Source organism: Phacochoerus africanus, chromosome 2, assembly GCF_016906955.1.
Source record: "Phacochoerus africanus isolate WHEZ1 chromosome 2, ROS_Pafr_v1, whole genome shotgun sequence".
In the NCBI taxonomy this organism is placed as follows: domain Eukaryota; kingdom Metazoa; phylum Chordata; class Mammalia; order Artiodactyla; family Suidae; genus Phacochoerus; species Phacochoerus africanus.
Window position 1 is genome coordinate 238,691,434 of NC_062545.1, and position 11,047 is coordinate 238,702,480.

Genomic DNA, 11,047 nt, shown 5'->3' on the forward strand with positions numbered 1-11,047 from the left:
AAATGATTAATATCAAATTCAAACTCTTTCCTCCTTCTTCAAGATAATCTAATTTACTAGCAGTGTTTGAAAATGTGTAGTACCTCATGAAAAAAAAAAGCCTCAATTATCTCATAGTGAAAAAGAAATGCAGTTTATCAAAACAGATTATTCCCACCCCAAATCTTTCTTCCTAGAAAATGTGTAGTACCTCATGAAAAAAAAAAAGCCTCAATTTTCTCATAGTGAAAAAGAAATGCAGTTTATCAAAACAGATTATTCCCACCCCAAATCTTTCTTCCTAGCAAATGTGTCTTTGTCTCTTCCAAGCACTTCAGGCAAACTGAATCTGGTAAATAGAAATCCAAGATGAAAATGTCCACTTCCTGCTTGTTCCTCTGACTCTCCTGGTGATTCCGACAGGGGTGGCATAGTTGCTGTGAGAGCCACCTCACCTCACCTGTACTATTTGCAGTTTAGACACTATGCGGGCCATTAGGCTTGCTGCCATAGTTCCCAGCTCCTTGGTTTTGGTATGTGTTTGGAATGTCTGCATCTGACAGGTGGAGGATTTGTTGTCCGGCACCTGTGGAACCTGTTAGACCTCTGGCCAGAATCCAGGAGATCCACTGTGAAAAGTTCAACATTCCCTGAAAATGGATTCGAGGGCAAGAGACCATGCCAGTTAAGCCGACTTGGCTTTTGGGTGGCAGCTATAATGACCGAAGTTCTTTCTTCCATGGAGATGAGAACCACAGACGACTGACTCCTTCTGCATCAGTGACTAGAGTGTTTCTGAGCCACCAGGTTCTTCACAGCTGCCTTCACATCCTTGTTCCTCAGGCTGTAGATGATGGGGTTGAGCATGGGGGTCACCACCCCATAGAAGAGGGGGATGAGCTTGTCTGCAAGGTCCTCTTTGTCTGCCCCCAGGGGGTCCTTAGACTTGGGCTTCCCATACATGAAAAACAAGGTCCCATAGAAGATGACCACCACAGTGAGGTGGGCAGAGCAGGTGGAGAAGGCCTTTTTCCTCCCTTCTGCTGAGGGGATCCTCAGGATGGTAGCGATGATGAACACATAGGAGACAGAGATGAAAAGAACCGGGACCCCCAGGAAGATCACATTGGTCACCGCCATACTGATGACATTGATGGAGATGTCAGCACAGGCCAGCTTCAGGACAGCCAGGATCTCACAGGTGAAGTGGTTGATGATGTTGTCCCCGCAGAAAGGAAGCTGAATTGCCAAGGATGTGTGTACCAGGGAAGCGACACCACCAATAGCCCAGGAGCTGACAGCCATGGGCACGTAGGCAGCCTTGCTCATGACCACAGGGTACCGCAGGGGGTTGCAGATGGCCACATAGCGATCAAATGCCATCATGCCCAGAAGCACACACTCTGTTCCTGCCATGGCAAAGGAAAGAAACATCTGGATGGCACAGCCTGAGAAAGAGATGGTTTTCCTGGGAGTGAGGAAGCCATCCAGGATGAGGGGCACTGAGGAGGTGGTGTAGCAGATCTCGAGGAAGGAGAGGTTCCCCAGGAAGAAGTACATGGGCGTGTGGAGGCGGGGGTCCAGGATGGTCACCAGGATGAGGAGCCCGTTGCCCAGCAGGATCACCAGGTACGTGAGCAGGATGAGCATGAAGAACATCTTCTCGAGCTTTGGGTGGGCTGAGAGGCCCAGGAGGATGAAGCCCACCACTGGGGAGGTCTGATTAGCTTCTTCCATGCAATATCCCCTCTGGCATCAGCGAAATACAAAGGCTGCACATCAGGCTTTCTTGCAAAGAGTCCCAGGCATCTGGTATGTGGTCAAGTCCTGCCGCATAACAGGAGAGCATATGTGTGTTAGAGAACAATGACTGAAATTGTCAGTAGGGCGCCCTCTGCTCATAGATGAGAGATGGTCAGCACTTACAATGGGCCAGCCAGCACTGGGCAAGGGCCTCAGTCTAGGCATATGAAGGGTCTTTCAGAAATTGCTGCATCCTCTCCTTGCCCATCAAAGCAACTGAGGCCTTGAGAGGGAAATGACCTGCTCCAGTCTTCTGATCAGACGGGGGACAGAGGCAGGACCTGAACCCAGCAGAGCTCATCCCCAGTCAAGGAGAGCTTCTCCTCTGCATTAGGATTAACAGCTGGAAGATCCTATGAAGGAGTTCTCTTTAATGCGAGTGTATAGAAATTGCATTTAATCTGAGTTTTTTCTAGATGCTCAAAGAGGCAATCCCTCCAGCAGATCCAGTTCTTGGCACCAGCAAATTTGAAAGCCTCTTGCGATTTTGATGACATTTGGAGGGAACGTGTATGAAAGTGTTAATCCACTTCCAGACAGAAGCAAGCCCAGGTGAAGGCTCAACCATACTGTGCATGAATTCTCTGGGCCCCCCACCATCAGGGACACAAACCTGGCACTCGTGAGCATTGGCATCTGCCTATTTTAACATAGATTGAGAGCAATATATGGGGAAGTTCCTATATGGGGAGGAACTTTATGAAGTCGATACAAGGATGGATTGGAGTGACTGATCTCACACTACAGGCTGACGGCTGTGTAGCTGCTGACCAGTGAACTCAATAACGAATAACTATATGAACTACCGTTATCAGATGGTGGGCTCTATAGCAGTCATGTCTCAATATTGCTGAAATTAATGAATTTCACTGGGATATTGATGAAATTCTTAGCCAGTGGTAACTAAGAAATATTTTTTCTTTGTCCTTGTTTGCTTATATTTCATTCCAGTGTAATAATATTCTGGCTCTCGGCGTTCCAAAAAAAAAAAAAAAAAATTCTGGCTCTCTGACTCTCTTCTTGGGTTCCATACAGGCATAGGGAGGAGGCCTTTGTGTAAAGAATTTCCAGTCTCTTTCCTGCAATTGCTCAGACTCTAAATTCTGAACCTCATTGATAATATTTCTCTTGCTCCTTGTTCATTGCCGTGGGCTGTGGGTGGAGGAATAGATGGATGGTGGAAGATGAATGGTAAATATTAATGAGCAGCTACTCTGTGCCATCTTCTTTGAAACTCCCCCCCCCCCCCCGCCAATGGAGAAGATACTGTCACTCAAGGGTTATGGCTGAATGAAAGATATTGTTCTTGGGGTTGGACTGCAGGCCCTAGTTCTGAGTTCTTTCCACCAAATAGCTGCCTTGGGAGTTCCCATCGCGGCTCAGTGGTTAACAAATCCGACTCAGTGTGGCCCTAGAAAAGCCAAAAAAAAAAAAAAAAAAAGCTGCCTTGATGCCTTAGTGCACAAATTTTTATTTATTTTTATTTTATTTTTGCCTTTTAGGGCCAATTGGAACTACAGCTGCTGGCCTATACCACAGCCACAAAACATGGGATCTGAGCTGCCTCTGCAACCTGTTCCACAGGTCATGGCAATGCGGGATCCTTAACCCACTGAACGAGGCCAGGGGTGGAACTCGTATCCTCATGGATACTAGTCAGATTTGTTACCACTGAGACACGATGGGAACTCCTGCATTGTAGGATGTTTAGCAGCAGCATCCCTGGCCTCTGCCCACCAGTTGCCAGTAGCACCTACTCCTGAGTTCTAACAACCAAAAATGTCTCCAGACTTTGCTAAACGTTTCTGGGAGGAGAGGGGTGTGCAAAATTGTGCCCAGCAGACCATTGATCTAATCTAGGAGAAGCCTCCCCCATTCTGCAGTCATGGGTTTCATTGCATTTCCCATGCAAGCCCATGACCCTTGGACATGAGGGTGTTTCTGTCTTCTCAGTGCAGGTCCACTCTGGGATCCCCGCCATGAACTTCTGCCCCAACTTCTCTCACATTCCTCTCAGTGGCTCTCCCAACTCCTCCAGGAAATGAAAAGTAAACTTTAGAATCAGTGTCACACAAAAAATTTGATAGTAACCAGGGCAGACTGTGCTTGTAAAAACTCTCCCATCCACTCCCATCACACAGAAGCTCCTGCCCATGAACAAAGGGGTGTGGGCGTAAGTGATGCTCTCTTGACCTGCGTGAGAGCTGCATCCATGGAAGTCTTGGTGCCTGTCACATAAAAGATGATGAATTAAAAGTTGGTTCAGTTGAAAGGAATGAATAAATGTATGTGTGACGGTGTCGCTTTGCTATGCAGTAGAAAATGGACAGAACACTGTCAACCAACTATAATGAAAAATAAAAATCATTTAAAGAGAAAAATTGGTTCGATTGGAATGAACTCAGCAGCTAGGAAGACCTTGCACACTGAGACCAGAGCTGAGGGATCTGCCGCTGCCCAGGACATGGGTCTTCTACGTGGCTTGAGCAAGACCCTTCTCCTGAGGCCTCCGTTTTGCTATATGCATCCAGAGAGGGCTGAATCAGGGGCTTCCCTGGGCATCCCAGCTCTGTGGTAGAGTGACTCATGCTGGCAGCCATCCTTGGTCAAGGTGTCTGCCCACTTCTTCAGGTGGTGTGTGTGTGTGTGTGTGTGTAGATCTGAATGCTTGGTTTCCCATCAAGGAATGGTCAGCAGGAAGTGGGGTGTGTCAGGCTTTGAAGAAGACAAAGATCTCTGGCTCCTATAGCCCAGGAAGGGGAGGCGGGGGGCGGGGGGGGGGGGACAGTGGGGGGCGCAGGAGAGGAAGGGAAGCCTTGACCTTTGCATCTCTACCTGGAGGTGTGGCTCCTCAGCTTGTCTGGAGGGTCTGACCTTGCTTGTGGTCCCATCCCTGCCTGTCTCTGGAGCCAGCAGGTAACTGAGGAATGGGAGGCAGCTCAGTGTAGTCCAAAGAGCCCCTTACACGGTCGATGCAAACTGTTACACTTGGAATGGATGGGCGGTGGTCTCCTTCTGTACACCCCAGGAACTGATTGGGTCACTTTGCTATACAACAGAAATTGAAGAAACATTGTAAATCAACCATACTTTAAAAGAGAGAGAGAGAGAGAGAGAGAGAGCGAGAGAGAGCGAGAGAGAGCGCGAGAGAGAGCTCCCCTTATACAGCCTTTCTGAGGAGCTGTGTGGCTAGAAAAATGGAAACCCTGAAAAACCTGCATACATATCACCTTAGCAATTCCACCTCTGGGAAGTAATTCCACAGACTCAAGGAGAGTGAGGGCCACTACCTCACAGCATTATCACAGCAATATTTTGGGTGGAAACAGGAAGCGAAATAACTGTCTGCCAGTAAATGCCTACGTAAATCACACCATTTCATATAATGAAATATTAAGGCAGACATTAAAGTTATGTCGGTCATAATATTTTTGCACCATAATATTATTCCACTAGCACAATAAATGGGAAGGGAGAGTGCAACATTTTATGCACTGTTATGATCTCAATTAGGTAAATGATAGGTGTGGATAAAAGGGACTGGAAGGAAATGACAGCAAAATCAGTCAGGATTCCTCTCAGTACCTCTTCAGCATTACCAAATTTTCTGTTAATACAGTGGGCACAAGTTACTTGGTATTCAGGGGAAAACATCTTAGTATTTATGGGAGCAAAGTGAGAAAAATGGAAACAAATAGCCTCGGATGGGGAACCAGATGTTCCAGGCTCGAGTCTGCTTATCCCCGACCCTGCGGATGGCCTGTTCTGAGAAATCTCTGCAGAAGAGGGATGTGGATCCAGTTGCCTCCCTCCCTGGCTTCCTGTGGATGGAGCAGTAAGGACAGGGCAGGGGCTTGGTCAGTGGTGAGCCCTGGAGTGCCTGAGGACGTCACTTAGTCTCAGCAGCCCTGCCCAGCTCCAGCATTGGCTGCGGGAAGGTTTCTCAGAGCAGAGGCAGGTGAGGAGGAAAGTGAGGCTTTGACAGAAGCTCTGCAGAAGACATGGCCCCCACCTCTGCCCCCGTCCCAGCCCTGCTTGGGGCCACCTCTCTGAGTCTCCTGATTCCAGACACACTTCTCAGCTCCTCTCTGCGCCCCCCGGGCCAGACCCAGGATGCCAGACAAAGGCCCAGACTCTCCCCTGTCTGACTTCCTTTACCTGCGAGACCTTCTTTCTTTTTCCTCCCAAATCCTTGTGGGAACTTCAGCCTCTGATGGGTGTTTCTCTCACGTCCTTCCTCCCAGCTGTGTCGGCTGAAGCCCTGGGCATGGCGGATCCAGGTCTTCATGTAGAGCCCCCGCCATCTGGCTCTAAGGCCCAGGAGCCCCAAGGGCCCATTTTCCCCAGCAGTGAAGAGAGTCCTCAAGCTGCTGCTGTGGACTCCTACAGGGACCCTACTAGTCCCAGAAGCAATTTAAAGTTTGGAATGTCAAGAGTGCACTGGGTGCAAGAACTCAGCATGCCTGGGGGCTCCAGGGACCACATGCCCTCCATCCATCACAATTAGAGGCAATGACTGGGTCCCGGGCAACCGGTGATGGAGAGGTGGGCACGGCAGATGCTGGCTTCCCTCCAGTGCTTGCTTCAAGGACAGAGCTCCGAAGTCCCCAAGTCGAAGGCCTAGCCACCCAGAATGGGGAGGCAGCCTCAGAATTAACTGCACTCAGTGACCTCCCCCATATGCCAGATCCTGAGACAAACACTTTAGACACATTATGTAAGTTCAGGAAAATCCAGAAATGCATTTATAGTGAGTATTTACTTCCAGTCTTCCTGGGAGGTTGTATTATTATCCTCTATTTTATAATTTGAGGGAACAGACTTTAGACAGTTAGGCAATTTTCCAAACACCAGATGTTGTGAATAGAGCTGGCATTTCAGTCTCAATACATCTTTTTTTTTTTTTTTGGTCTTTTTTGTCTTTTTGTCTTTTCTAGGGCCTCTCCTGCGGCACATGGAGGTTCCCAGGCTAGGGGTCTAATCAGAGCTGTAGCCACCGGCTTATACCACAGCCACAGCAACGCAGGATCATCTGCAACCTACACCACAGCTCATGGCAACGCTGGATCCTTAACCCACTGAGCAAGGCCAGGGATCAAACCCGCAACCTCATGGTTCCTAGTCAGATTTGTTAACCACTGAGCCACTACGGGGAACTTCTTGTATGATCTTTCTTCAGAGATATTCTATGCGTATTGTTAAGCAAGAAAAACAAGATAGTAAGACAATGTGTATTTGTGCTTAATTTGTCTCCAGAATAAATTTAACATTAACACATACTGTCTTACTGTCTTGCTTTTTCTCACTTAGCAATATACCTTGGAGATAAGCACCTGGAAAAATATATAATACTGCCTCATTCTTTTAAATGTCTGCATACATCCTGTTGTAAGGATGTATCATCATTTCATTAACTAGTCTGATATTAAAGGACATTTAGATTTTCCAAGTCTTTTCCAGTCTTACACTAGTACAGTCAACGTTACAACAAAACACCCCTGCATATTCATAATTTAGCGCATGTGGTAAAACTATGTTTTACATACATTTGTAATTTTGATAGATATTGCCAAATTTATGCATTCTTATCATCAAAGTATGAGAACGTCTTTTCCTACTACACCTTATCAACATAATATGTTGGTCTTGAGACTTTTTGGTATTTGCCAGTCTGATAGTAGAAGTGATATTGCAGTTTTAAAAGCTTTAAGTATTTAATTTAAAATGTGAAATACAGGCGTTCCCTTCGTGGCTCAGTGGTTAATGAACCCGACTGGGATCCATAAGGATGTGGGTTCAATCCCTGGCCTCGCTCAGTGGGTTAAGGATCTGGCGTTGCTGTGAGCTGTGGTGTAGGCTGTAGCCTCCTCAGCGGATTTGTTTCCTCTGCACCACGACGGGAACTCCTCTAAATTATTTTAGATTTTCTACATAGTAGGCAATGATAATATCGGTGAATGATGACAGTTTTTTTCTTCTTCCTTCAAAAATGTTATATTTTGAGTTCCTGTTGTGGCTCAGTGGCTAATGAATCTGACTAGGAATCATGAGGTTTCGGGTTCGATCCCTGGCCTTGCTCAGTGGGTTAAGGATTGGGCGTTGCCGTGAGCTGTGGTGTAGGTCACAGATGTGGCTTGGATCTGGCGTGGCTGTGGCTCTGGCGTAGGCTGGCAGCTCCAGCTCCAATTTGACCCCTAGCCTGGGAACCTCCATACGCCAAGGGAGCGGCCCTAGAAATGGCAAAAAGACAAAAAAAAAATGTTATATTTGAGGAGTTCCCATGTGGCTTAGTGGGTTAAGGACCTGATGTAGTCTCTGTGAAGATGTGGGTTTGATCTCTGGTCTTGCTCATTGGGTTAAGAATCTGGTGTTGCTGCAAGCTACAGCACAGGTCACAGATGCAGCTCAGATTTGGGGGTGTTGTGGCTGTGGTGTGGGCCTCAGTTGCAGCTCTGATTTGACCCCTTGCCTGGGAACTTCCATATGCCATAAGTGTGGGAATAAAAAGGAAATAAAAAGTTAGATTTTGAGCTCCCTGGTGGCTCAGGGATGTGGTCACTGCCATAGTGGGGGTTCGCTATCATGGGCATGGGCAAAAATATGCTATATTTGTATAATTTTTTTTATTGTTCTACCTCACTGGCTAGAACCTCCAGTTCAGTGCTGAAAGGTTTTGTTTGTTTGTTTTTTATCATGAATGGGTGTTATTTTTTCAAAAGCTTCTTCTGTTTCACTTGGTATAATCATGTGATTGTTTTCTATTTAGCCCATTCCTAGTTAGCTGCTTTTTCCTGTATAGCCTGTCAATATATCTTTACTGGTGAGCCTTGTCAATTGTGGTATTTTTGTTTCTGGTTGCAGCCTTTTCTTTTCTGCCTAGAGAAGTTCCTTTAGTATTTGTTGTAAAGCTGGTTTAGTGCTGCTGAATTCTCTTAGTTTTTGCTTATCTGTGAAGCTTTTGATTTCTCCTTCAAATCTGAATGAGAGCCTTGCTGGGTAAAGTAATCTTGATTGGAGGTTTTTTCCTTTCATCACGTTAAGTAGATCATGCCACTCCCTTCTGGCCTGCAGAGTTTCTGCTGAAAAAAATCTGCTGATAACCTTTTTGGGGTTCCCTTGTATGTTGTTTGTTTCTTTTCCCTAGCTGCTTTCAAGATTTTCTCTCTGTCTTTAATTTTTGTCAGTTTGGTTAATATGTGTCTCGGGGTATTCCTCCTTGGATTTATTTTATACGGTACGTGTTGCACTTCCTGGATTTGAGTGGGTGGTTCCTTTTCCATGTTAGGGAAGTTTTTGGCTATTATCTCTTTGAGTATTTTTTCTGTCCCTTTCTCTCTCTTTTCTCCTTCTGGTACCCCTATAATACGGATGTTGGTGCGTTTAATGTTGTCCCAGAGTTCTCAGAGACTCTCTTCATTTCTTTTCAATCTTTTTTCTTTTTTCTGTTCCCCATCCATAATTTCTACTAATCTGTCCTCCACCTCGCTTATTTGTTCTTCTGCCTCCTGGATTCTGATGTTGGCTGCTTCTAATGAATTTTTTACTTCAGTTATTGTATTTGGCATCTCTGCTTGTTTAAGTTTTGTATCTCTTTGCTCAGTGTTTCCCGTAAATTATCCATCCTTGCCTCCCATTTATTTCCAATGTCTTGCATCATCTTCAGCATCAACAGTCTAAAGTCTTTTTCCTGGAGGCTGAGAATCTCCTGACCACTTAACTGTCTTTCTGTGGTTTTTTATTTCTCCATCATCTGAATTATGGTTCTCTGTCTTTTCATTTTTATAGGTTTTTGGTGTGGTGACCTTTTTACAGATAACAGAGTTGTAGCCTCTCTTACTTCTGGTGTCTGCCTGTCTTGTGGCTGAGGTTGGTATAGGGGCTGGCTGTAGGCTTCCTGATGGGAGGGACTGCCCACTGGTAGGTGGAGCTGATTCCTTTCTCTCTGGTGGGTGGGGCTTTGTCTCTGGGTGAGATTAGAGGGGGCTGTGTGCCTGGAGGGTCTTTAGGCAGCCTGTTTACTGATGAGTGGAGCTGTGATCCCACCTGGATTGATGTTTGGCCTGGGGCTTCTCACTGCTGATGGGGTGTGGGCGGGGGTGGGGGGGTGGGGGGGGCGGAGATTTTCTCAAAATGGCCACCTCCAGAGAAAGGCATGCTGCTGAATATTCCCAAGAGCTTTGCCTCCAATGTCCTTCCCCCACAACAAGCCACATTCACCCCTGTTTTCCCAGGAGGTCCTCCAAGAACTGCAGTCAGGTTTGACCCAGATTCCTATGGAAACTTTGCTTTGCCCTGGGACCCAGGACACGAGAAAGTCCATGTGCGCCTTTTAAGAACGGGGTCTCTGTTTCCCCCAGTCCCATGGAGCTCCTGTGCACAAGCCCTACTGGCCTTCAATGCCAGATGCTCCAGGGGCTCTTTCTCCCATGCCAGATGCCCACATGTGGGAGTTTGATGTGGGACTCAGAACTGTCATTCCTATAGGTGAGTCTCTGTGAACCAGTTAGTTTCCAGTCTGTGGGGCTTCCCACCTGGGAGGTATGGGGTGGCTTATATCAGGTAATTGCCCTTCCTACCTCTTGATGTGGCCTCCTCTTTGTCTTCTGGAGTAGGATATCTTTTTGAAAGTTTCCAGTCCATTTGGTTGACGATTGCTCAGCATTTGGTTATAAATTTTGTTGTTTTTAGGAGAGAAGTTGAGCTCCAATCCTTCTATCCCACCATCTTAATCCCCAGTCCTATATAGCCTGTCAATAGATTGCGTTGGCTGATCTTTCAATATTGAACCAGGCTTGCATTCCTTGGAGTTTCTGCTCCCCACTCGGGCTCTGCCGACTCCCTCCTGGCTGACAGAGGCAGGAGTGCTTAGTGTAATTCCCACAACCTCTGCTGACATCATGGGAAGGGATGGCCTCATTACCACGGGGCACAAGTCCTGACTCTCCTCTAGGCCCTCTCTGATACCACCCAAGTGGGAAGAAGAAGGAGCTTCCCACATGGTCTCCACTGACACTGTGGAGTGGGGTGGAGACTTATTACTACCCAGTGGTGATAAATGTCTCCCTCCCTCCTCAGCCTCCTCTGATATCACATTGGCAGGGTATTGGTTGGCTTGCCTTGTCACAGCTTGGGAAGAGCAGAAGTATAGGCTATGTGCTAAGCCTTTGCCGGTGGGATGGCAGTGGGGCCATTGTTTTTTTCTGAGATGTTTAGCTGGAGTAGAATGGTTATTGTCAGGCCATTAAATTTTATCACATACTTTTCC

General features: G+C 46.8%; 1 protein-coding gene across 1 annotated transcript; it reads right to left on the reverse strand.

The window, feature by feature from the left end:
* Nucleotides 1-731: 731 nt before the first annotated feature.
* Nucleotides 732-1,778, reverse strand: LOC125121298 (olfactory receptor 2S2). Its single transcript, XM_047769555.1, has one exon. It carries the CDS (start codon nucleotides 1,714-1,716, stop codon nucleotides 757-759), a length of 960 nt encoding a protein of 319 aa, XP_047625511.1. The 5' UTR covers nucleotides 1,717-1,778; the 3' UTR covers nucleotides 732-756.
* Nucleotides 1,779-11,047: the final 9,269 nt, after the last annotated feature.